Consider the following 27,613-nt stretch of genomic DNA (forward strand, 5'->3'; position numbering starts at 1 on the left):
ACCTTATACTTTAATTTCCAAAGTGAAAATATTTATTAGGACTTGAATATCAGAATTCCCATTGCTGCACTGGTGTAAGAGGGAGAATGAAAGAGCAATTTCCTAAAGAATATTTTTGGATTTTTTTTCTCTGTACTGTATTTTAACAGGATGAGTAGATAAGTTAATGTGTTTTGTAATGGGACAGTACAAAATGGCTACCTCTTACTATGAATATTTCTTAAATTAATTGAAAAATAATAACAAAAAGAGCGAAATCCCTGTATTTACTTATCCATGCGTGATGGAATCTACAAACTAATGAATATGAAGAAGCAACAGTCTGATCAATTTGGACTAAAAGTAAGATAAGGTGCAGAAGTTATTTCTGCTTCTCCTATTTGCCTTTGTCAGGGAAATCCATTTTGTGTTGTTGAAAATACAGTACCCACTTATTAAAGCATCTTTTTTAGCTGAGGAAGTCCAGGGTTGGATCCCTGCTTCCCCTATGGTTTATACTTTATCTCCATTGATTCATCAATTGTATCCTGGTGGTCTAAGAAAATATGACAGATTTTATGGAGGTTTTTGACCTGTGTTTGAAGCTTCAAGGGTTGTAGTTTCACCTCAAAACTAAGAAGGACTCTTTTGCATGGATGATGTTGAAGATATGGCTGGACTAACAGAGAACAATGGCTTTTCTTACAATTCTCCCAGCTTCAAACAAAAAAGCCACAGCAGCCTTTGAAGCCAGATTTCTCCTCCCCAGGCACCGTTTTTCATTTGGTGATAGCATCAAGCTGCCTCTTGCTCAATCCATCTCTCCAAATCTGTACTTGCAGCATCAGGGCTAAGCTCCAAACAGAGATGCGGGGTTCAGCCTTACCCAAACTTGTGTTTTAGTGCTTAAAACACTCCTGAAAACTGAGGCATGAGGGCCTAAGCTCTCTTAGCCTCCCTTGCCAAGCTAGTGCTAACAGTAGTCCCTGAACAACAGGTGTGAAACCACATAGCTGTATTGTTGAATGTTTTGGGTTTTTTTTTTGATAGTGAGCACAGCACAGCCTGTGCATGTGGAAAGAGAAGGCTGTGTGGATTGAGCTTTTTTCAGATTTGGCTAAAGGAATTAAGGTTTAAAGTATTTCTGATAGTTCTATTAAAAAGTGATGATTTGAGAAGAGTATTTTTTCATATTTTTTACAGCATCATACAGTGAGCACTTCCTACTGTGTGAGCTTTTGGAAGACTGTAAACAACATTCCATCCATGCTTGTGCTGTGGCTGGATATGGACTTTCTGGAGTCTTCAAATGTTTTTATAGTATGTGTTTATTTTAATGGAAGGGTGAAGCATCTGACTGAAACATCTTGTATTCAACCGGGTGGAACCCGTAAAACCACAGTCAGTGAGGATAGTCAATGGATTTTGAAAGTTTTGTTCTGAAAACTGGCTCATAACCTCCCCCTGGTCCATTTTCTTCCAGCCATGCGCACAAGGAGAGAATTGCAGAGGCAGGGGGAGTGGAAGACAGGATGGTGTTTCTCAAGATTGAGAATTAAAATGTGCTGATGGCTCTGTTTTCCTCACAGAAATTCATACAATGAGGTACTTAGTCAACAGTGTGACTTCTGTACTTCTTATGCCAGTGTCAGAACTTGTTTAGGCTGAAATCTTGGAAACTCAGTTCTGTGATACAGCAGGACATGTTTTCCCCTCTCCTTCAAGGAGCCCATTTTTTTAAGGGTTTTATGTAAGATGCAATGATTCATGAGTCACATACAGTTCACTTCTTACAGGACTGACTTGAGGTCCTTGCTGGATATCAGACATTGAATGTGATAAGAGAGGAGAACTGCTTTTTAAAATGAGGAACATCTGTTTTGCCTTAAGATGATGGCAAAGATGTTTGTTCAACGCTTGGATGGGCACCTGAATGGCACCTCCGTGTTTTTTCAACTTCTGAGAAGTCATGTTAAGACCTCACTTTTCTGACCTTACCCACAGGGAAGCATATTTCAGAGCACAGTGTTTACCAAGATGTGTTAGTGATGTAATTCAGATATCCATGCTGATCCAAAAGGGACTTCATGTGATTTTCAAGTCACCGGCATCAGAGGCAAGTGCCACCTGACTCTGCTAGACCTGTTGGTGGCCCTTCGTGGCATATTTTGTCAGTAAAGTATAAAGACTGCATTCGTTATTTACTGGCCACAACCCTATTGTTTCTTGCAATTTCTAATTCTAATGAAGAGCATATTAGTAAATCCAAATCTTGAGCTGAAAATTGAATTATTGTACAAGTAAAATCTTGTGTGCATGTATCACTGCTTCAAACCTATGTACGTAGGTACCTACGGAAGCCTCAAACCTGTTCGCTTGCTGAGTTTGTGCCATAGCAGATACTGTAATTCTATACTAAGGTAAATGCAATTATATGTCAAGTAATATGAAAAAGAAATGTGTGCTAAGTATGCGTAAATACAAAATTCTGTCTGGCAGGCTCTTCTATCTATAATTGAAAGAATCAACCTACAGCGATAGTGTCATTTCCTAGTGTAACTCTTGTTAATGAACCAAAATTCCTCATTCCATTGCAAACATATTTTACACACTGCATCATAAACTTTTAATAGTATAGGTGGGGATAATAGGAGGGGAAGAGAACGCTGAGATACTAAGTTCCAGGAGACTGGTTATACCTGTTGAGTATAATCTAGTGATCAAAACACTGAATAAACTTGAAAAACATATGAATCAACGGGTTCAGTATATATTCTTAATATTAATTATATGTACACCATATAAATCAGAAAACACTATAGAGGATTAAATTGTATTACGAGTTTTAGTATCTTAATGCCATAAGAATTTCTTTGTCCTTTTACTCGTCACTTTTTTGCCACAGATAGCTTGATTTATCAATATTAAATATTTCTAAAGTTTTGTACAGATACTCTAGTTAACTTTAGTTAAGACTCTAAATAAGGTGAATATGTGGTAATCTTGCTACATTCTCATTGTGTATGACCTCAATTTCTACTGCAAAAAGATGTCATTTCTTTATTAGTAGGAAGCAAAACCAGAGGTTAAGGTAGTCTGCAGAATATCCATGTTGCCCTCTGTGCCATCTTGGGCGGTCTTAAAATCAAACGTGAAGCTGACAAATTCTGGTGACAAGTATCGTGTTACTTTCCAAATACCCAGCTAACACCTGTTGTATGCTATTGCTGCCTCATGTGTGCCATCTGTATGTTAAAAAATGGATAGGTATAGCTAGACACCCATGTTTTCCATTAAGAAGTCTCTTGGGTGTGTTTCAAATTTTAATTTTGTCACTTTCTCTTGAGGCAGTGTTTAGTTTTACTCTTTGAGAGCAGAGAAAGGCTAAAGCTTCTGAATGTTCTCTATAGAAAATGATGCAATTCTGCAAAATGATGGAAGCATCTAATAGAGTTTTAATCAAGCTCCAGTGTTGTCTAGAGGAATTTTTGGTACTTCAGGGCTTTCATATATTGCTTCAATCAGATCAATGATTCATTGAAAAATGTTGAATGCTAATAGCACTAGAAGCCATTGACAATGTTTCCAGGCTCTTACGGTCTCAAAAATGCTGATTCCATGTGTCTTTTTTTCCCCTTTCATTTTGCTCTGAATATCCTGCTCACATACTTGTGAGTTCCTTGCTCTAGTGGTACTGAAGCACCTGAGAAAATCTAGCCATTTGTGCTGCTACTCTGTTTTTCTTAGTTGTGTCAGCTAGTGTGAGTAGAGTATATGAGATATGTTTAATGTTATTAGATTTCTCTTCAGGAAGTTTGGTATTTAATTGAGGAAGTTCCACCTAAATAAATATTGCTGCTGGTTTTCATCACATAAGACCATTCTGATCGTGTGCTGGTGCCCAGTTACATCCCTGTGACAAAAAATGTTTGTTTATAGCAATATAGGAATCAAATAATAACTAATAGGCTGACTGCACTCTGTTGCTACGAGTAATTCCTCATTTTTGTTGCTTGAGATTTCCTTGTGTTCTCCAGGTGTTAGGTGTAAGAGCTTCACTGGCGAAGGTATGCCAGCAGCAATGCCCGTGCTGCTGGGAGTTCTCAGAGCTCTCTTGGCCTGGGCATGGGCAAGGAGGAACAAGAGAGGGCAAAACCACAAATGAAATTCTATATATTATGTGATAATTTTAACATTCTGTGAAACAGTGGTTGTGCAGGGCAAGATGCAGGAGCTGTGCTAATCAATAAAAGAAGCCAACATCTCCAGCCTATGTGCTGACGTGCCCATCCAAGTTGTTCCTACCATTTTTCAGCTTCGTTTTCCTACAAGTAACACAGCTGCAGTTTAGTGGAAAGGCTTTAATACTAGAAGTTGAAACAGTTCTTGAATCTTGAAGAGAAATCAGTACAGCTGCAGCTTCAAAATCATCAGTGACTTAGCAATGGTCTGGAAGAGGTTTCAGGGGAAGAAGAGAATGCAATCTGGACCAACAGTCTGTACATGCTCTCAACAATTGGGATCATTGCACAACAATCCCAGCCATGGTTTTTGCCCACAATTGCAAGCAACTTGTCTTGTTTACCTATTCCATCCAATTCTCTGTTCCCATGATAGAGGTTAATGGGCATTTTTGCATATTTCATAAAGGAAGCTAATGCTTGTTGTTGAAAGGCAACTTTGTGCTTAACTTTTCAAGTTAAGGGGAAAAGAAACTTAAACATGACCGCATGTTACATGACACCAGTAGCATGTACATGAAATTCAATCTTTGCAATGCATTTAAGAACAAAAATGAGTTCCAAGTTCTTTCAACTGTCCTGAAACCTTATAGGAAATCTGGAGGCTCATCCCACAGTATAAACAAATTTAAAATGAGAATTTGGTTTCTGTTGCTAAGAGCAGAGTGCTTGTTTAATTTGTGTCTAGCTTGTGCTCTCTGTTCTCTTTGTAGCTTTGGGAACTGTGGGGACTCAACTCTCACCTCTTCTTCCATTCTTCAGCAGTGCTCATTAAAGGGACTGTGCCAGGATCTCTGGCCTTCCTTGCTCCTAGTCCTCAGCAACCAAACCACAAGAAGGAAAGTACATCATTGTAGCTGATGACAAACATAGTCAATATAAACAAAGCTCAATATTCATATTCCTCATATGCTTAGCCAGCCTTTTATTTTCAATCGATAGGAGCTATAGGTAAGGAATTATTTTTCTAATAGTGCTCCCAGATTCATAAAGAATAGATGACATGGAAGAGTAAATATACAGATTTGCCTACACAAGTTCCTTATATAATACACAAATATATTTTATATGACAGTTTCATAGTGCAAGAGTGTTGTGAAAATGACAGTCCTTCCCTGGGGTCAGATCTTTACAGATAGGACACAGCACAACCTTAGGCTTCACTAGTATGGTAGTTTCAGAGTTTGCTGAATTATGATGGCCTCAATAAAACAAAAAGCAGGAAGAAAAAAAGAACAACAAACAAACAACAACAATAAGCTAGGACACTGTACAAGGGATAAGCAAAGTTAAACTGAAATAGTAGACATTTGAGAGGTTTTTCCTTTCTTGTGGGAAAGTAGTTAAGCTAAATAGCTTTAGCTTAAAGAAATAAATGTTATGAGGATCTTTATAAATATTTATAGAGCAGTAATGCAGAAATATAGACCACTAAATCTGCTATGTGTTTATACTTCAGTGAAGGTCTCTGGTCGACGGCAGAGAGAGAATAATATGGGAACATCTCTGTGACAGCTAGTCAGAGAAGCCTCATCTGAACTTCTATCTTGGTTATCCCTGTGCTGACAAGGAGAACAGCAGCTTTCATGGGTGTATAGGATAGAACTGCTCACCTTCAAACTGACGGAGGCTGTGGGGCTCAAACCTCCAACACAAACCTCCTTTCCAGCCAGCCCTGATATACTGTGCAAGTCCCTCAGGTGTCAGAAATTTGTCTCCGAAAAGCTTTTGTTGATGTTGTTACTGAGACACTGAAGTGAAAGATTTCTCACTTGAGTGAAGAGTGAGCATTTTTTCATCCAACAAAGTGGCCACCCTCTGGCACTATGATGCAGGTGGCCATCAGAAAAAGGACAGCCAAGTGCATGAGGAGTGCATAACACAGCAGTGGTGAGCATCTGGAAATGTTGCTGGCATTACTATGAAATTTGGGTGCAGTTGTAGAAAAAGGCCTGTTTCTAGTTTCAAATTATGGCATGGCTTTTACAGCCTTCTGTCAGCAAATGGTGTTTGGAAACAGGAATCCAGGAGTTGAAGCTCTGGTTTTTAAACTGCTCATCCCCTTCTTTATGGATACCAAGGAAGGTTTAGTGTAGACGGGACATTCGTGGCCATACCTGGTGATCACAGTAGACTGAGGAGTGCTCCTAAAGAGACACGATCCTTTATAAAAAGCAGAAAAAGTAAATCCATTAAAATAAGTTTCTTGAATTTATTTATGAAGCAGAATCCATGGAGAGATTAATCTGTAGAAGAACTTAGAAATACCAGGGGAAAAAACATTGCTTTAGCACACTAAGCTGCTAAGCCCTCAGTTCCAGGAGTGATGTTTGTATAAAGCAAAAGGAAGGAATTTCCTATTCAGGATCAGGAGTCACAACTCTCTGAGCAAGGATAATACTGCACCTTTGGGTACATGGAGCAGCAGGTATTGGTCACCTGCACTGTTCAGTGTTTTGATTTTTCTGGCCTTCTTGGTCTGGAACTGAGATATGCGTTTGGTAGCTTTTCATTTAGATGTGTATGTAACTCCAGACTCAGTTTGAGTTCAGGTTTTTCACTCTTTCATTTTTGGCTCCGGTTTCTGGTGTGCTATTGTCACAGGTAAGAAGAGGAGAGTTGGAGTGAGCTCTGCCTGTGGACTGACCAAGTTGGTCCACTTGCTTAGGGTGGAGTTTTGGAATGCTTTTGGTCTGAAATTGATATGGTTGGTGTTTGTGTTATGTTTGGGCTGCAGTTGTTGCTGATGCATACACTGTGTGAACAGTTCCTGTGGGGCAGGAACTGCCAGCACCTCTTTGTGAGGCAGCCACACTGCCTCAAATCCCACTGCCTTCCAGGTAAGGTAAGGGTCTCTCATCAGGTTCACATCATGAAGCCTCGCAAGGAAGGTTACGAGGATGTTGGTGGCTTTCATTGCCTCCATCAGCCTTTCTGATAGGTCTGTGTGGGAATAGTGGAGTGATCAGGGGGTTTTGTGATGGAGTCGGGGTGTGATGCACGCTGTTGGTGCTCCTGATCCCGTTTGTGTGGAGGCCAATTTACACAAGGATGATACTACTTGCAGTGAGGGTGCAGCTGAAACACACTTGTCTGCCCTAATCAGGACTTAGCTTGGGATCAGTGATGACAGCCCTTTATGCAGTATTTTCTTCTGCCAGGCAATTGTGAGTACTTTGTATACATTATTCTTAATTGCACTCAGACGATGTGTCCGCCACAGCTGCGCTGAAACAAAACAGTACCAAAATATGAGAACGCTGGGAGCGAGGTCAGGAAAGCGCGGCGCGACATGGGCAGGGATCGCTGCTGCTCTGTTTGTTTGTACCACAGCACGACTGTGTGCTGCTGCTGCTCCAGAGCCACTGCCAGCCCCTGTCTGGACAGTCAGCTGTGAGCTACGGGCAGGAGGGCTGGCCTGAGAGGTGGCACAGATTATCAGAGAGAAAATGTGTTATATATGTATTTGGCCTATAATTTTAGTACATTCTTATACTAGTAATGTACTGGTTCTGGTACTAGTAATGAAATGTCTGTGAAGTTTTCCTTGTTTGCCTTTATGTTTTGCCCCTGCATCCACCAGGATGATGGAAGTCCTTGGGGTTAGCTTTACTTTCCAGCTCCCCTTGCTCCACAGTGTGAGTTAGGGATTTTGCAAAGCAAATGCATCCTTGTTTTAAAACCGATTCTTTCACTTGAATTTGCAAATAACTTGGTAATGTTTCTGTTGGCTGTGGATTTGGCAAAAGCTTGTTTTGATAAGCAGTAAGACCAAGTTAAGGCAGACATGAGGTTTTGGATCCCTCACTCCAGCACTTGGGACATGCTGCTACTGGGGATGGGACCACAGGACCCCTCGCATGCAGAGCCAGGCACAGGCACAGTAAGCCCTGGAGCTTGGTCTGCAGCGCCGGGTGAAGGTTCAGCAGCCTCTGTGGCCTTCTAAGAACAGTTTGTGGGAGGCTTTTTGCAGTGTAAGATCAGAGGGGAGCTATTATACTGAAGCTGTTTTGGCCTGGGTTTGATCAGAGGCCATGGAGCAAGTGAGCAGAGCTGTGGCTCCAATCCCCACTGGATTTGCTACCACAGCAGGAGGGAGCAATCCTTCCCTGCACGGAGGGTAACTATCATGCAGGCAGTATTTCAGATGGCACGCTGCTGCTTGACAAAAGAGGTGGTGCAAACAGAAGAAACCATTTTCTGAATTTCCCCCACACACCTAGAGACACTACTTGAACGTCATGGGCTGTACTACACATTTTTCATGTCTGTTTTTATCTCTTGCTTTTGGCCTTCAAATCATTTCGATATCAGACGGCTGCATGGAATTACCCTCTGTCCAGAGCAACTGAGAAGGAACATAAATCTGCAGTTCACCTTGGCCATCAGACAGCACTGGGCTCACTCTAGGGCTGCCCCCCGTTACTCAGGTATCCTGCTGGGATTTCCATCCCTCTCCTCCAGCTGTAAATCAGGCAGCTGATTAATAATCACAGTGAGGGAGATAATTAGTACTGGCATGTAGCTGTTTTATGGATCTTTCTTTTCTGGGAGCCAAACCCAACCATATGGAAAAATGTAGCTGAGACACTATAAATATGATTCCACTTAGACAGTTGTCTCTTTCTGTTTTCTGTTATCACAGCAGTGTCAGCACAAGGAAAACAATGAAAGTGAAGAGATGCTGTTGCAGATTTTATTACAAGTTTGAGTACTTTTTTCATTCTTCAAGGACACTGTGTTAATCTGAAGAAAGAAGGCTTGCATTGTGTTCATTTATTCCTGCCACAGTTATTTAAGAAATAGATTCAGTGCTTATGCTTGGAGAGCTTTGGTTCTCTTTTAACTATTTCTGGCAGAATTAGAAAGATATCCTTTGTGCTCTGTGTCATGATAAGTTGTCTTCTCCAATAAGCCACATCTTAAACTTTGTCAGTCCTCTCTGCATTCAAAAGCTGCTCCTGCAGTTGGACAGATGCTGGTGACCAGGTGTCTGTAGCACAGCCAGCAGCAAGTTAATATTTGCACGGAAAAGTAAAGTCTTCAGCAGCACTGGCTGTGACGGTGCTACTGGGTGATCAGCAGATGGGCACCTGTAGCAGCTGGACCCTACAGCTGCATGGGGGAATCTTTGCACAAAGCCCCTTCTGATCATAGAGCCATAGAATTATCAAGGCTGGAAAAGACCTCCAAGATAATCTAGTCCTCCCACCACCAATATTTCCCCATTAAACCATGTTCCTTAGTACAACATCTAAATATTTCTTGAACGTCTCTGGGGACAGTGATTCAGACACCTCCCTGCACTGCCTGTTCCAGCACCTGACCATTCGTTCAGAGAAGGGATTTTTCCTAATATCCAACTGAACCTCCCCTAGGGCAACTTGAGGCCTACTCGAGCCTTGTCACTAGTTACATGGGAGAAGATGCTTCATGCTGATTTTCATGCAACCCAGTGAAAATAATAATAATTTTAGGATTCATTTACAGGGCTGATTCCCCAACAACAGCAATCAAGCCTTTACTGGCAAAGAAAGTAATACGAGGAGAATATCATGCCTGTCCTTTTGGGTGCAAGGTGCTGGTGGACATGCAGCTTGACTGAGCTCAAGCAAGTGGTGAATTTAGACCTTGTTTATGGAAGAAGGAACTGCAATGGAGGCAGGAGGGCTTCTCCCCTCCTTTTCACAGCCTTGTCTTGGAATAGGTGCGCCAGATGTCTTCTTGTTGATCTTTTGAAATAGTCAAGCAACTCTCTTTTCCACAAGGGAGTATTTTCTTTTGAGATGTATCTTTTTGCTCTGAAAGGGCTTAGAAATAGATTCTATGCCACAGGCATTCTCATCCGAAGCTTAAAGTATGTACAAAGCTCCCACACAACTGCATCAGTGTGATACAGATTGGGTTTTTTCTTCTGTAAGAGGGAAGTTATCCAAAGTGGTATGAGGTAAGTGATGGTAAATCATAATTCAGTGCTTTAAAAAGTTTTTAATTTAATTCCCTCTTAAAAAGCAAATACTGTAAGAGAATTTAAGTCACTGCTCCAAAGCTAACATAGAGAGCTCTGCGATTCATCCTCGTCTCATCTTTCTGTCCCAGGCACAGCTTTCATAAATCATCTCTCTCCCAAGACCTCTACTCAGCATATTACTTTTTTTCTGACACTTAACCCATTAGTGCTGTGTATGGTATGTATTATGCATTGCCTTTTGTGCATGCCACATATTACGAAGAGCTTTCTATCCCTAAGGATTTCTGCAGCTATTTCTGTTAGTTCATCCTGCAGTGTATTTTTATGAAAGTAATCAGCTAGCTTCTGCTATTAAGAAAGAGAGAATTGTAGCAGCAAACTGTAGGCCAAGCTCATTAGGTCATGATTAAAAGGTGGATTCTTTTTTAACGTGGTAAATGAGGTTCTAAAGCATGCACAGGGCACAAAAGTGATGCTGGAGAGAAGTCACAAGGGCTATTTTCTTGGGCCACTCTGTCTCTTTGGTTGTTTTATATCTTTAATTATATATTGAACCAAGAAGAGCACAGAAACCTCTAATTTGCTTGGAGTGATAGTCTTCAGGAAGTCTGAGAAGGAAATGCCGTGCATTCTCCCAATCTTGCTGTCTGGGATGAGCCCAGAGCAGACAGCTGGGGTCACAAGTCGGTTGTTTCTGGGAGTACACTTCTATCTATCAGAAATGGAGAATTTTGTCACTACTAAAGCCAGGTCAGAATGTAGGAGCTGGATTTCTCCCTGGAATTGTTTTAGAACCAGCCTTAAGATTGGAGAGGATGAATGAATGTGACACTGGGCTCCTGGTGTCACTGCCTGGTGATCAGGCAGGCTGGCCAGAGCGTGGATCAGGGCGAGATGCCTTTCACTCAGCCAGTAGAAATAGAGAAGCTGCTACATCTCACCATGATCTCCTTCGTTAACCAGAGGCAAGGGGAAAATTACAGGCTGCAATCTGTGGTGTAACGAGCCACTTGTTCATGCATCCTTCTTCACCACACTGAATGGTACTATGGGCCTGAAGTTTTCATTGCAACTCTCTTTCTTCTCTTGACCATCAGTAGACTTCCTATGTAAATTCAGCTAGTTTGGAAAACAGTTTCCCTTCTTCACAATTGACTGGCATTTTTCTTCCTGATCCATGCCTGTATATCATCATCTGCTGTGACAGTCACATTTTGCACTCTGAGTAATTCCCCAGAACTGGCCAACTACCATAAGTAGGCAACATTTCAATACAGTTTGTAATCACGTCTCCTTTCCCTACCTTCTCCTCAGATGCAAAGGAGCATCCCATTATGGCCTTACGAAGGAGCGGAAGCGGCGTTCCCAGGATTGCTCCCCGGACCGCAGCTCCAGCCTGGCAGTAGCTGCTTTGGGCCCTGAGCTTTCTGCAGCTGCAGCCATCGCCTTAATGACCGACGAGCCAGGACTGGTGAACCCAGCCTTCAGCCCCACCTCGGAGGACAGCCAGTCGGGTAGCGGCCCCAGGGACCTGCACTGCAGCAACCGCAACAGAAGTAAGGACACAAAGGGTTGGTTTTGGAGCTGGTGGGCTCTTCCAGCATCTGTTTTCTGTGAAACGCATGTTGGTGGAGGATGCTGTTTTTTTAGAGAAAAATTTGAAATGGCTTTTCCAAATGGGACTTCAGTGACCCAATATATTTCAGGTGAAAAACAAATTTTCTTATCCAATGGCAACATTTAGCTGAAGACTTGCTGCACACAGGCAAACTGCAGGTCTGAAGAAAGATTATTTAGGCAAGTCGGCTCCTTTGGGTGTGTGAAGTGCCAGGGAGATGGTGCAACAACAGCTTCAACAAAACGTGATGGCCCAGGTAGTCCCTACAGACCATGTGATGGGCACCTATGCACAAATCTTTTGGCAGTTGACAAGTATTTAGAGTAAAACAGATGATGAGAGGTTTCTGGGAGCTTGGAAATTGTTTGCCAGATTCCAAGAAAGGAGCACTTCAGAACTGTTATTTCTGCTGAAATAACAGCAGTTAGGGACAAGATGCTCCTTGCCTTGATTCTTCACCCTGTGGCATACCACCTGGCTCTGATGAGCATCGTAATTGAAAAATGTGGTTTATGTAGAAGTATTAACAGTGAGGTCAAATCTTGTATTTGCGGTCTCTGAAGCCAAAACTGTGTTTCCCAAGCTTTGTGATGCATCAGGCCTGTGCTGGGAGAATGGATGAAAGGCTGAAGGAAGATTAAACGAAGAGCAGCAATATCCCCTTCTGTGCATGCAGAAAGAGAGAGATGGAAAGGGACAGAGCAAGAACATCAGGATGAAATTAAATCCCACCAGAGTTTAAAAGCTGCAGTCTGGTTTGGGGGAATGTTGTATTATTAGATTACAATGTTTGGCGAGCATGCAGAGCACAAAGAGAGTGACAATATCTTCAGTAGGATGGAAAGGAGAGTGAAACTATTATGATTTTTTTGTGTGTTGTCTTACCCAAGCTAGAAGATGTGACTTAGTAGGTCCCTCCTACCTGATGATCTTTGAATTTTTGTCATAATATTGTTGGCAGATTGGAAGCATTGCCAGGGTTTTGAGGCAGCAGTGGATTTTCAGCAACAAATTCCAGATTTTTTGGGTGGGGAGGATCTAACTTATGTAGCTTGAGAAGGGCAGTATTTCTTCCTCTTCTATACGTTTTTCTCTAGATTGTTGCTGATTCTGCCCTGACCAAGGATTATTTTCTCCCACACTGCCACACTTGCAGGTACAGATATCTGCATGTGGCTGGCAGAATAGACAGGAGAGGTGGCAGTGTCAGGGTGTGGGACAAAGGTAGGATAATTGTACCTCCATGCAGGTGGGTGTTGCCTTGGAGTCATGACATCAAAGTGTTGCTGTTTTGCCCTGTTGTCTGCCAAAGGCTGCAGAAATGATGTGGGTCTGAAACTGTTGAAACATATTGATTTTTTTCCTGCTGTTGCAGCTCGACACTTTGAACGCTCCACTATAAGAAGCAGATCTTTTAAAAAAATAAACAAGGCATTCAGTGTTCTTCGAAGGACAAAAAGTGGAAGTGTGGTTTCCAACCAGGCTGACCAGGAAAGAGAGGCTGTTGGAAACTCTGTTGCTGGAGAAGAAGGTAATGCTTTTTTCTTCTTGTATTCTCACTTAAATGGGGCAAGGGACCCCATGCATGTTGCAGCTGGCTGTCCAGTGTTGACATGTATTTCATTTCATTAATGAAATTCAATACATTTCAATACATTTCATTTAATCATGTGGGTGCACATGATTAAAAGGAAGCTGAAAACTACTTTTCCTTATTTTAAAAAAGCTTTTAGTGAATGAGAGGGAAGAGGAAAGCAGAGGTGTGTGGGACCTCACATATGGTTGTGCTGGTAACTGCCTATGTGCAACAGTTGATCCAGTATCCAATGCACAGGATGTGGAATTGAGCATCTGGGACTTGTTACTGGAGCTGCTGCTGATTTGCTCTTTTGGGTCATTCGGTCATTTAGTTCAAGAGGTTTTGCCAGCATGTGTGTGTTTTCCCCCTAAAGCAAACAGATCACAGTGATCACACATTATGGAAATCTTGTAAGTTGCTGCTAATGGTTATGAACCACTAGAAGTTACCAGTGGAATGACAGTAGGAAAGAGTAAAGCATTGAAATTACCCCAATATTTCTTGTAGGGTCCTTAGTGATAGATTTGTGTTGCCTCAGTTAGGCAGGTGATGAGGTAAGAACCCTCTGCTCTCAGCTGAGGGAAAAGGCAAGTTGCACTGACATTGTCAAGGGTGAGGGGTCAGGCAGGCAGTAGCACTTAACATTTGGCATTCTCAAAACAATAAGCAAATGTTACTAATTGCTTTGGATCATAATTACGAAGCCAACATTAGCATTCATGCATCAAGAGGAAGTGATGATAGAGTGGGAAACATCATCTTAATCAAGGCCCTAATTGAGTTCATTATTCCTTTGTCTGATGCCTCAGCACCTCAGCTCTCTTCCCAGATAAAAAGTCCAGGGTAAAGGCTTTAAGAAGGCAACAGAGTCAACTTCGCTTTGCTCTATATGACAGGCTGTCATCGAAACCCATTGAAAATAAGGACATAATGATGCCAAATATTGTGCTCACACATAGCTATTCTAAAATCAGAGAACAGTGTTTAGTACCTCTTATGCTTTCCTTGCTTGTTTTTTTCAAAAGAGTTCCATGTAGTCTTGTGTTCCCAATCATTGCTCTCCTTGTCCAGATTTTTGTTGATGTAACCAAAACAAAGCCAGATAATTCAAAAGCATGAAACTTTTCCATAAAAATAATATGATTCTGCTTCTTGATCTGAAATGTAGTTAATAACTTTACCAAGTATTTTTTAAAGATTCCCTGGTAAAAGTTCATAAAGAAGTTGCTTACTGCCATCTTTGAGGAAACAGATATTTTTCTCATTTGCTAGCAACTGCTCAATCTGCTGTAATCAAATCTTGACCTTCTTCAGACAGAGTGAAATCCTGAATTTCTCAGGCTCGTGCTGTACAAAAACCAATTTTTAGGCACAGGCATGGAAAGCTTTCTACCTATGCTTATAGTGGACATTGCTAATAGTGCCGCTGAAAGCTTGGTTTCATGTCCACAGATCATGAGGGAATCTGGATGCCAACAACACCTGGCCAGTAACCCTGATGATAAAAGAAGTAGATATGAGGGTGACACTGGACTTTGTATTTCCAGCAGAATGAAAAACACCATCTCCTCTTTAAGGGATATATAATGGTCCCTTGGAAGGGCACTCTCTGTAAAGATGTCATTCTGTGCCTGATTCTGCTTGTGATGTCATTATTCAGCACCAAGTGTGCCTGTAAAATTCCAGATATATTCTACTGCACTGGAAAAACCAGGTAGACATGTAATTACTTAATGAGCAGTTACTCTCATGCATGAGCTCACAGAAGCTGGGTCCTCAAATGACGGTACTAATTACATATGCAAAGAATGCATTTTGATTAGTCTGTTCTGGAATTTGGCATTTTAAAAAAGCAAGCAAGAAATGTGCAGCAATACAAATATAACTTTAACAAGGATCTCTGTTTAGTTCTTTGCAGCAGGTGCTTTGTGCATCTCAAAAGCACTCCCTGTTTCTTCTTGTTGGAAGAAGAAATGAATATACTTCTTTCTGTAGCAGTTATCACCATCCTGCCAGCTGGGTACTTGCTTTCTTCTCCAGTTCTGTATGTTTTATTCTATTCCTGTTTTTTTTAAAACCCTCTCTTGTTCCAAATAGTCTGGATTTGGACTCCTGGTGAGAGCTGGTCACCCATTAAGGATAGCTGCAGTCTGCTCTGCAGTTATTTAATACAAGTCTGCCTGTCCCCCATTTTTAGAATTTCCTCATCTTGATTCAGGTATCTCTGCTTATTGTGTTTTGCCTCTATTTTGTTTAAAAGAACTCTGAAAGCAAAAACTGTGACGTGTACCTGTGTGTTGTCCCCAAAAGCAGCAGCAGCAGCCATGGATTTCTGCTGTCGCATCAATTTTTTGCCTGTTGCAGCATGTGGAGGTACCTCTAATATGATGCTGTATTTCCACTGGGCCTGTGCTCAACTGCCTTATCCCTGCAGGGATGCAAGACAAAGGTCATTCCCTGATGGGGGAGGGATGGCATCCAAATAACCATGATTGGACTTAATCTAAAAGCTGAATGTAATGCTGGATTTGGAAAACTCCTTTGCTGCCCCAGGACACTGAAAAATATATCTATACTGTGTTTCTAGTGTAATTAGAGCAGGAGAATAGTTACAGTCTACTGCTGTCCTACACCTGCAGCTGTTAGGAGTCCTTTGCTGTGAAAGTGACTTCATGATTTCCATTTGCAGCCCATGCTTTGATTCATCTAAGCTGATGTTGTGTACACACGTTCTGGATTTAAGTGATCCAGGCTTTCTTTTTTTCTCTGCCTATGGTGATATTTTCAGTAGGAAAGTGTTCACTGTCCAAGTGAAAGAACATGTTAAAAGGGCATGAAAATTGTGAACAGTGAGAAGAAAATGTTTAGGTGGAGAACGGTTTAAGATTTTCTCATTTTTAATAACTTGATCATTTGTAAATAACCAGAGAATAATGTCACTCATGGCACTTAGTATTGCACATGGCTTCCCAGGTTGGAAGTAAAGGTTAGGGAAGTTTAAAAGAGACTGTTTCATTCTGAGAAGTGAGGGACAGTGACAGGGACACCCTTCCGGCAGTGATGCATTTAAGATGTGATATCTTTTGACTGGATCTAGTAGTGTAAATGACCTTGACAATCTAGTTAAATGATAAAATATCTCCGAGCAAAGACTGCTCTGGTTTTGCCATGCTTATTTGTATCGCTGTACTCTTATTCTGGCATCACACTTTAAATTCATGTCCAAGAAAGATTACATATATACACTCTTTACTCAAGCTGATCTACAAATACAAGTTGTAAAGCAGCTAATTCTTTAGGAGGAAAGAATTCAAGAATGCAATTGCAAAACCCTCTTTAATGTAAAAGAGAGCCATACTGCTAGTTTTCAGGATCAGTCATCAGTTCCATTTTGCAGTCAAGTCATTGTAAAATAAATTGAATTTATGATTGCTTGAGGATGTCAAATGCAGTTCAAAGTCAGCTAATTCTTCTTAGTCCCAGGGCTGGTGCAGTGCTACATCTGTTATTACTTTGCAGCAGTCAAGACCAAGGCAACCCTGGCAGCACTGGCAGGCTCACAGAGCAGACTACTGTTGTGTGGGTGTACCTCCCTCCTGCTGTTCAGCTGGAGCCCAGCTGTGTTTTCTCTGTGTATGTCTACATGTATATGCATATGCATGTGTAAGATAGATATTATAAATACTTTGGTGTTTTGGAAAGGCACATGAAGAAAAAGGAGGTAAGTGAAATGCAGAATGCTCTAAGTGCCAGAGCCAGGTCTTTTTCAACCATTCCATGGCAATAAGACTTCTTAAGTGAAGAAAACAAAGTGACTTTCCCAGCCCCAGGACAAGAAACATCAGCTCAACTTTCGCCCTAGGAAGGCTACATTAGTACTGTTCCTGTTTTCCCAAATGTGATTCAGTTCCATTTTCCTAAAATGGCTGCTAGAAATATTACACAACTGGTTGAAAGCACTCTGCCCCCAGGATAGGGAGCTGGACAGTTTTCAAGTGGATGAGATTGGCTCTGTAGTGTTTCCTCCACTGCAGATAGGTGAACTGATAAACTTCTCCTGCTGTAAATAAAACAGCCACAGTTCTTGGGACAACTCTATGACAATTTCACTTGACTTCTTTCAGTAAGAGAAGATGAAAGACACTGCAGTTGGCATTGCCAACTACCTGCCCCCTGCATCGAACCAGCATCCCTGGAGAATTAATGGAATGAATAACACTCTTGTTTTCAAAACAAAATGGCAAGCCATTGGGAGAATGAAACGCTAACTAGAAAATTACTGGAAAGGAAGAGTTGCAGAACAAAGCCTCACACTGATTCAAGTGATGTTCACAGACACACGTATTTTCCAAGAATAGTTTACACCATTTTCATTTAAATTGTGATGACCATGTGCCAGAACGCTTGCTATCCCTGTAGATAGATGGATTCATGGAGGTGGGCTGTAGGCACACAAAGCTCTGGAGGCTCCAGCCAGCACCTCCCATCAGCCAGACCTTCTGGTCTGGGCAAGGACTGGCAACGTGAGACAGAAATTGTGCTCACAGTGACCTTGCATTACTCTGGAGCCAAGCGTCATAGCAGACACACTGAGCAGAGCTGTGGGGATGGAGGCAGCTGTTATTCTAATGGTACTTCCAGAAGGAGAACAGTACATGCAGAAATCAGCTGAAACCCAAGACCTGGAGGAACACTTACGTTAAGAACTGTAAACTGTGGGGCTAAAATATTAAGTGTACTTAAAAGTGCCTATTACAAGTCTCATGGCTAATGTGCTACTAGTTCTGTAGTGTCCTGTGTTGTATCAGACAAGCAGAATTTGATGGGTAAAGCTGGCCTCTCCTACGTTATTTGTTACTCTGATGAAAATACAGATAAAATTTTACTTTAATATAAGGAAAATATTACCTGAGGAAAAAGCATAGAAAATATTTCTGAATGCGGATGACATTTTGTTATTATTGACAGATTCAGAATGCTCCATACCAATCCCTGCAACAAAAACACAACACTCGGTGGAAAGACCTGCAAGAGTCACCAAAAACAAGACAGAAAATTTACTTCTTTCTAGATTCAGCAGCGCTTCAATATTTAAGGACTGGAAATATAAAATGGTAAAGAAAGGTATGCAATACTCCAGGGTTTTCCTGCTCTGGAAAACCTGGTCAAAGGGAGCTGAGAATTTTAAGAGCTGGAAAGGGTTGGAAAGTGGGGTCTGTGCAAACCCCACAGTAGGATGCATGCATGTGAGTGGTGCAAGCTCTTACCCAGACCCCTTATATTTGGTGAGACTTGCTGAGGTCCCATTCACTGTGGGTAACCAGGTGCTGGAGCAGGGCCCACCTCTCGTGGGTATAGTGCACACATTACAAAATCTCAGGTCAAAGACTTTGTTTCCACGTGCGGCATTTTCTTAAAACAGGCAAGGTAGGTTTTAATGAGCCTCCATGTAATATATACAGACTATTTGATGAGAAAGCTATCTCAAATTTTGCTATTCAGAAATATATGTGTGTGTACATTTAGTTTTTCAAACATAGTTTTTAAAATAGTCAGTTGTATTTTTATCGTGACAGTCTAAACTGTTGATTATGCAAACATCCATGTGTATATCTGAGTTGAAAATAAGAGGCAAATCTTTGATGAAGATATCAGAAATTAAGTGATCATTCACTTTTTTGATGTTTCACTCATCTGAGAAGAAAAAGGTACAATTTACTAATTATATTCAATAAAGAACACAAATCAAACCTGGAATGTGAAGCAGCATATCCTATGAAAAGAGGAACATGGTGACTTGCACACTGGCAAGAAAAATGCTGTGGGATGATTTGTTTTGTTGTAAACTGTGTGCTTTAGAAGGAAATCAGTTATTTGAAATTCTTTCAAAGGATCTGCATGAAGTCATACTGAAAATAAATCAAATGCCACCACAATACTTACTAAACCAGTTAAAGCATTGCTCAAGAAGCAAAAGAACTTACATAAGTATTTTTCTTTTGTATATGATGGGTCTTGTTCACTGCCACATTGCTCTGGTTTTATTCTGGGATAGTTAGAAACTGATATAACATGAGTGCATCAGCAGCTTGTTCAATCTGCTCACTATGGGCAAGAAATAGCTAATTCCTTTAGAAAAAGAGATCAGATTGACATATGAGTGCCTACGAATGAGTGCCTATGCCACAAAGTGCTATTCGTTACAACCTGATCTGAATCATCATACAAAGTGAAGTGGGATCAGTTCTGCTATGGGACAGTTTTGATAGCTTGCAAAATATATAGAAATATTTATTTCTTCCGTCTTTGAGCAGAGGAGAATGCATGTAGTAAACTACAAATGCATTTGTAGTTTACTAACGTAAACCCTTAAAGCTACCTTGGGAGTACAAACTATGCATGAGGAAAAAGCCTTCGGTGATTGTTGAGGAGTGCTTGTGTCATCTGGCCTTAAGCACTTCACTGAGCCATCAGGTAACTGGCTTTGTCTTCTTACATAGCGATAGACGGAGTTTAGCAGCTCCTTTGGGTGCTCATACCCTGCATAGGAAATTAGGCATTTGGGATAGAGGCCTGCCTTTAAATGGTATGAGTCCACCTTCAGACAAGGGGGAATCAAACAAGCTCCAAACAGGGCAAATAATGTTCAGAAAGTATAGGAGTATGGGGGAACAACTCACCTTCCTGTCCTGAGACTTTGAAGTTGTGCACAACTCTGAAGCAAATCAGTACAGCTGCAGAAACCACAACAGGAGTGTAATTAAGTGATCCTTGGATATTAGGTTGAGTACAGGTGTGTAATTATCTAGATAGATTTTCATTGCCTGTCAACTTTGTATAAAACTATGAAGTCGAAGTCTGTGCAACCGGTAGGTGCTTTTTGCAGACGTGGAGGAAGACAGCTTCCCATTCCGAAGAACCTATGATCAAGAAGTGGTAAGGGATTTAATGTGGTATTTATTAATGGTTCTATTTTCCTACTCTTTCTTTCCCCTCGATCTCTACCAGGAACTTTTGGTGCCTTTCTGGTTTGTTGCCTGATAATTCTGCAGTAGGAAATATTTATTCTCTCTCTGGTACTGCTCTATTAGTTTTCATTTAACAGTTTTCTGCTATTCAGTTGCAATTGCTGTACTTTAATTTCTAAAATAGAGTATTGAAAAAATGTTAGCACTCCATTTTTCTACTTGCAGGTTTACACATAATGTGGACTCTTATACCAGAAATTCAAAAGCTTTCTGTCACATGTGGAGGGTCACAAGACACTTAAGGACTGATGTGTCTGTACTAGACATCTCAGTAGTGCTTTTACTTGAATTTTACTCAATGATGAATGTGGATTAAAATTGCCCAAGACATGCTGTGCAGACTAACATGTCAGTTGAAAAATAGGGTTTGGAAGGAGATGCAGTCCCCAGCACATTATAACTAAAAAACAGGATCCCTGCACACAGTTGGTCCTTCTTCCCCACGCTCAGATTGCCAATGCCAGCAGAGATCTTCCCTTGCAGCTGAACAGTCAGCATCATTCCCTTCTACCCCACAGGTTCATAACATGTGAAAAATCTTGGGAAAACGAATTCGTTCAGGAGGGCTGACTGCTTCTGAAAGTAGAGTGGCTCATCCTTCATGCATGAACAGTGTAGTTCAGAGTGTTGAGTTGTCTGGGTTCAGCACAGGACAGATTCGTGAAAATACCACCCAGTCTGTGTAGATTTGTTCAAGGCTATGGGCAATACTGTGGAAATGTCACCTCCTGCATCAATAGCAGCAGATATGTTCTCATTTGAATTCACATTTCTTAACAAGGCTTAGGATAAGTTTTTGTTAGAACTGACAGAGCTGGCTGGCCAGCAGCAGTACTTTTGCTTGTGTAACTCTTTGAAGATCTATCAGATCACCTCTGAAATTCCCCTTTCTGAATGTATATTGGTTTTCATACTGATCCTTTGCAGTAACAGCCAGATATTCTTGCTTCTTAGACTTCAAGGATGATGTAAAGAGGATGATCTGGTAGGGAAACTGCTGTTTGCTTTGGATTGCCAAAGAAAATTTGCCTTTCTGTAAGCTCAAGGCAAAAAAAAAAAAAAAAAAGAAAAAAGTTTGCATGGCTACTAGCAGTGAGGAAAGTCAGTAGCCCACTGCAGCACAGACCACCAGGGTTTGTTGGCTTGTCTGTGCCCATATTCTCTAGGGCCAGTGAGGAGCTGTGACCTGTTTCAGAGGGGTGTCTGGTGGCTAAAATCATATTTTGTTCCCTTAAAATTTTAGCATGCATAACTGTATTTTTTTTCTTAAGCTCATTTCGTCTGTCTGGATTGCATCAAGTGTTTGAGGCTGTGCTTTGAGGGGGAAAAGAATAGAAGGGAAGCTTGAATATATTCATTAAAAGTGATCCCTTCAAGTTCACTAAAGCAAACATACATTTCCTTTGCTGCACACGTAGTATATATCATATCAATGCATAAAACCTAGTTTGGGTAACTGACAGGTGCTTGAAGTCATAAGGTGCATGCTTTAATGAAGCAAAGACAAGATGTCATATAAATACCTTACGATGTACATTTCCAGGTTTTCCCAGATTGTATCACCTGATTCCAGATGGTGAAATCACCTGCATTAAGATCAACCGGACTGATCCCCATGAGAACCTGGCCATTAGGATTGTGGGAGGCAGTGAGACTCCTTTGGTTCACATTATTATACAGCATATTTATCGAGATGGAGTAATTGCCAGAGATGGAAGATTGCTGCCTGGAGACATGATACTGAAGGTACAGTACAGTGGGAGTACAAGATAAAAAAAAAAAAATTGTATCCTGACCAAGAGTAACTATAAATTGATCATGAGGTTTGCAGTGCTGCCGTGTGTAGATTGAACAATACATGCAAGAAGAAGTCTGGTTCCTCTGCATGCTGTGATGATTTTATTCATCACAGCTGTTTTCGTAACTCACATTTGTTTGCATTTCCCACTCAGTTATCAGGCTTCTGTACTTCCTAGCCAAGCATGGCAGATCCAAAATGCATTGCAGCATGATGTTGGCATGTCTGACCCAGCAGAATAAATATTTTCTTCTGAAAGCAGGAGCAAGGCTTTTTTGACCTGTTTTTTTGTTTGTTTGTTTCTACTGAGCTGTGGATTTGAATCTCACTTAGTGCAGTTTCCATTGCTTCAAATCCCACTTACAACAGATGACAGAGGCCTGGTCAACTTATGTCCTATCTGCATCAGCACCATACAACGTGAGGCACTGCTTGCTCTGATCTGTGAGAGCTGCCCTATCAGCAACCACAGGTGGAATCTCCAGGAACAAATGAACAGCCTTCAGGTGTTAGCCGTTGGCTGCTACTTCTGCATCTATAGAAATGTGTAACAGATGAGCGAGAATTAGGCCAGGTGGTTAAGAATCATGTATCTTGTGAACAGTGGCTCCAGCAATGAACAAGAACAGCTCTCCCAGCTGCCCCTTTGATTTGGAGCTCTGAAAGGGTGCTACATTACTTTAATGTTTCAGTACTCAGAAGAAAGGCTACCTGGTAAATCCTACCTGGAAAAAGAAACACAAAAAGCCCAACACTCCAGTGTGGTGTGTAAGCATGACTCCCTGCTAAATAACCAGTGCTTTTGGCCTTCTGCTTGAGGCTCTTTTCTCCATTTTAATTAGAGGTTCATTAGTGGGGCACTTTTTTTTTTCTTTTCTTTTTTTTTCTGCTTTTAGTAATACAGCTGAGAGATAATGAAGAGAAACAACTGGAAAGTAGTGGGAGTGGAAGGAAGGGCTGGCAAGGTGATCTGAAATCAGAAGCTAGTGAAATAAAACCAAGATATATGAAAGGATATTGGAGCTTGGGGGAGAGCAATAATAAAGTTGAGAAATAACAGTTATGTCTGGAGACTATCCGAGCTGAGAGAAGGGGGGGTGGGGGGGTGAAAAGCAGAAAGTGTCCGTACAGGGCGTCCTTTCCTTGGAGGAAGGACTCTTTTGCACACACACTTGGCGTGCTGCACCACGCTGCTGGGAGCAAAGCACACCACCTCATATGAAGACATCTGTGTAAATAGAGCAGCCATCTTCATGCCAATTCAGATTAAATTGCCTTTCTGCCACTGATTTACAGCTCTCTCTTCCAGGTGAACGGCATGGACATCAAAAACGTGCCTCACCACTACGCCCTGTCCATCCTGAAGCAACCCTGCCACGTGCTGCGGCTCACAGTGCTGAGGGAGCAGCGGTACCGGTGCCGAAGCAGCGGGCTCAGCCTCGATGCTCACTGCAGCAGGGATGACAGCTTCCACGTCATTTTGAACAAAAGCAGCCCCGATGAGCAGCTAGGGATAAAGCTGGTCCGCAGGGCTGACGAACCCGGCGTGTTCATCTTCAACCTGCTGGACGGAGGAGTGGCTGCCCGTGATGGCCAGCTGCAGGAGAACGACCGGGTCCTGGCCATCAATGGGCATGACCATCGGTACGGCAGCCCGGAGAGTGCAGCGCAGCTGATCCAGGTCTGTCACCATGGCTTTGGGCACTGTTTCTGGACTTGGCAAAAGCCAAGAGTTGCATTTTCACCATCCGTAGTAATGGTGCTGGGGACGAGATCAATAGGTGTGCGTTAATGGGAGGGAAGGTGTGCTGTGTCTCCTTTCCCATCAAGGGTGGGAACTGGCACCTCTGAAATACCCCTGGTGTCACTGCGGGCACGAGGGTGAATATGTGCATTTTCCTCCCCATGATGCCTCCTGCAATCAGCTCACTTCATGGCTTTGTTTCAAAAAACAGGTCAATGTAAATCTCCGTATCCTTTATTCAGAGGGTGGCGAGGTAGACAGGCTGTAAATGTCGGAGACACTGTAAATGCTCCATCTCTGGAGGTGTTCAAGGCTGGGTTGGATGGGGCCCTGAGCAGTCTGAGCTGGTGTTTGGAATTGGGTGGGCTTTAAGGTCCCTTCCAGTTCCAACCATTCTATGATTATATGAATCTATATATATACTCTGTATCTGCCAAAATGCAAACCCACCTGTACCCCAATGTCAGAGTCCAGCAGGGTCCTGACTCCTGCAGGGGAGAAGGGAACAAACTAGAGAAGTCTAAGGCAACCACTGACGTGTTTTGGGATGAGCATTGCAGCATCAGTGACTTCCTGCAGGCATGTCTTACAACTGAAGGTACTCCATATGCCTTGTGGATATTTCTAACCTAAATCCAGCATTAATTCAGATATTTTGGGGGTGAAAAATAAGGATCTTGTCCTGTAGTTTTTATAAATCTCAGTTTAGCCTTATGGAGAACCAAAGGGGTGCCTTTCAGATGCACTTAACAGCCTTGCCACAAAACTGTCACTGTCTTTCTCAGCTACAGAATCAGTGAACTTCTGCCTAATTTCCCCTCCAGAACCATTTTCACTAAATTTATTTCTTTACAGCCTACCTTTTAAGAAAACTTCAACATAAAAAGCAAAGCAAAGGATCTTTTGTTGCTTTTCTTTCTTATTTATAGTAGTCATTGTACTTGTGCAACTTTACATTTCATTTAAAGGGATGCACGATGTTCTCATATTGAAGAATTTCACATACCTGAACACGAAGATGTTGAATCAGGCTGGATGCTCCGCATTTCAGGGGGTATAATCAGGGTAACACGAGTCTGGCTGAAAGAATCTTTAAATGCAACGCATTCTGTGACAAATGTTCTCCCTCTAGCATAGGTTCACAGATGGTTGTTTGCCAACATTCATTGAAAAGTTTATGGCATAGGTAAAGATAAAGCCATTAGCTTGTCTTCACGCTGAGAGCAGGGCCTCCCACTCATCTGAGCAGGCATGTCCTGCCCGGGAAGCAAAACCGCATCCTTTTGCATAACGCCAGTTGTTGAAATTCTGGTCCAGCATCTTTCTGGATTACGTTATGTAGATCACTAACTGGGAGCAGAAGGCGGCAGTTGGGGAGATGTTAAATTCTCCAAAGGGAACAGAGTCGGGAATGAAAACCTTTCTAAAAAATTGATATTCTTGGAACAGTTCTTCATGGCTACAAAACAAGGCAACAGTGCCTCATAAGCAAAAAACACATGTAGACTTGAGATGAAATGGAAAAAATGACTTAATGAGACCATTCACACACAAGTGTTTGAAAACACTACCAAAGTTCTTATTGGGTTCCAAAGAGTGGATGTTATTTATAATAATGCTTGAAATGCATACCAGTCTCTGGGAATTTAAACAACATGCCCATCAAAGGGGAGACTCAGGTTTCCAAACATCCAGGATTGAGCTGATGTGAGCTCTATGAATCACATTTTTCTAATACAAAATTCTTGGATCCTTTGTCTTTTTTTGCCATGTTTTTTCATCAATCATCACTTGCCTTTCCTGTTTCCATGCTATGCCAGAGAAAAACCATTATACTGAGGCCACAAATGTTTTACATTTGCTTCTTACAAAGCATGTTTCACCTCATCCTCCCATTTCTCAACAGTACCCTGTCTGTTGAGATCTCAGTGTGTCACTGCACATTAAGGTCTTCAAATTAACAGTGCTATATGCTTCTAAGACATGATTGTCTTTTTTAAAATCAGAATGAACGTTCACTGGTATGATAAAAGGTTGTAGTGGTTTATTATGCCAATCACAGCTGGGAGAACTTCACATTTCTGCGGAGTCTGATTAGTTTTGACTGCTAAATAATGAATAATAGAGAAAAATCTGATTCTTCAGTCCTGTAATGATTATACATCAGCATATGCAAAGCAGATGTTAATCAGGAGGTTAGGTGTCAGCCTGTTTAGAAGCTCAATCACAAGAACTGAAACGAAGAAAACACGTACCTGCTAATTAAGAATGTGCACACACCGTATCACTCAGGAGCTCGCTGCTTCCCATTTGCCATGTCATCTTTAGTCACAATCTTGTGTCAGATGTGGCACTTTTTAATCTAAATAATGTCCCACATCTGTTTCACATGGGTGTGACATGAAAATGATCAAGGTTCTAGAAGAGTAGGCAGTTGGTGTGAGGACATCAGCCCTATCTGCTTGGTTGGGCCAAGGTAGCTGCACAGCTGCCTTGTTTCCAAGTGACTGCTTGGAAGTTGTCACCATGTCCCTGCCTCCCAACCTGCTTTGTGCAGAGGTCTTTCTTTGCAGCCCCTCAGTGCAGGCAGCCCTTTTGTCTGCTGTTGTGTTTAAACACTGCACCTCCAGCAGCACTGGGTGTCACAGCACAGGTAACCGGAGGTATTTCAGGCTGCTTTCGCTATCCCAGGGAAATATCTGCCAAAAGCAGCAGCAGAATAGTCAGCCTGGCACAGAAGTGACCTTAGAAAGTTTTCAGGCCAAAGCTTTGCAGAGTATTCCCAATCTATAATTTGCTTTAGCCATAACACAGATTTTAATTCTAGTAGATTGTTTCCATTTTTACTTGTATTCAAACAAGTATTCAAAGCAAACCTCATTTCTTTAATTCTTGCATTAGTGTGAAGAGCAGAGAAGGGACTGAGAAAAACAAGCAGTAAAGGGGGAGGACAGGGGGAGAGATCAGAATGAAGCAGTAATTAATGTTCCGATTGGTAGAAATGGTAGTGGGTTTGTATATGGAAGTATGTAAATACAAAAGCTAATCGTCTTGTTTGGATAGCTCTTTAAAACACTTTAACTTCTGAGAAATTACTTAACTCGACTGACCTGGAGACAAATGCAGTGTTGCAATACTCTTGTTGAACTTCTGTTAGTTGGTCCTCAGAGAATTAGTCACGTTTACAACCTTCCTCTAAATAGCCAACTTTGAGACCAACCATGTGGCAACAGACGAGCTTTAAACAGAAGTTGCATAAACTGAAGTTGTTTGTTTTAAGGAAAAATGTATTCTCATGGGGTCAAATGCCCTTAGGAGACTTGATAATGTGTTGTTCAGCTACATTTTGAGTATTTTACGAACTGGAGACCTTGGGGTGCTTTCCTTTCTCCCAAGAGATAGAAGCCTACTTCTGGGTGCCAGATGAATACCCAAGGGTGCTGGTAAAGTTGTTTGGTAACAATAAACCTGGTAAAAATATGTAGAAAGTTTTTTTTTAACATATATATAGGTGTATACCAAATGATATATTATGAAGCTGTAGAGACTTTATTTGCTAGTTTGAAACCTAGCATCTCCCACAGTGCAGGTAAGATAGCTAAGAAATTTGCATTTTTTTACTGAGGTAGCAAGGTAGCACCTTCAAATATCATAG

General features: G+C 41.6%; 1 protein-coding gene across 15 annotated transcripts in view; it reads left to right on the forward strand.

Annotated features, from left to right (window-relative positions):
• LNX1 (ligand of numb-protein X 1) overlaps nucleotides 1–27,613 on the forward strand; it is a 104,680-nt gene that overhangs the window by 61,219 nt on the left and 15,848 nt on the right. For 13 of the 15 annotated variants that reach the window (XM_048943198.1, XM_048943187.1, XM_048943188.1 and 10 more), the window contains 5 exons: nucleotides 11,506–11,747; nucleotides 13,185–13,340; nucleotides 18,357–18,512; nucleotides 21,960–22,162; nucleotides 23,524–23,895. In XM_048943198.1, the coding sequence (XP_048799155.1) occupies nucleotides 11,506–11,747; nucleotides 13,185–13,340; nucleotides 18,357–18,512; nucleotides 21,960–22,162; nucleotides 23,524–23,895 (1,129 nt within the window). The remainder of the gene's footprint in view (nucleotides 1–11,505; nucleotides 11,748–13,184; nucleotides 13,341–18,356; nucleotides 18,513–21,959; nucleotides 22,163–23,523; nucleotides 23,896–27,613) is intronic. The other 2 variants (XM_048943200.1, XM_048943202.1) reach the window with 1 other exon arrangement.

The sequence above is a fragment of the Lagopus muta genome, chromosome 4, assembly GCF_023343835.1.
Source record: "Lagopus muta isolate bLagMut1 chromosome 4, bLagMut1 primary, whole genome shotgun sequence".
NCBI lineage: Eukaryota > Metazoa > Chordata > Aves > Galliformes > Phasianidae > Lagopus > Lagopus muta.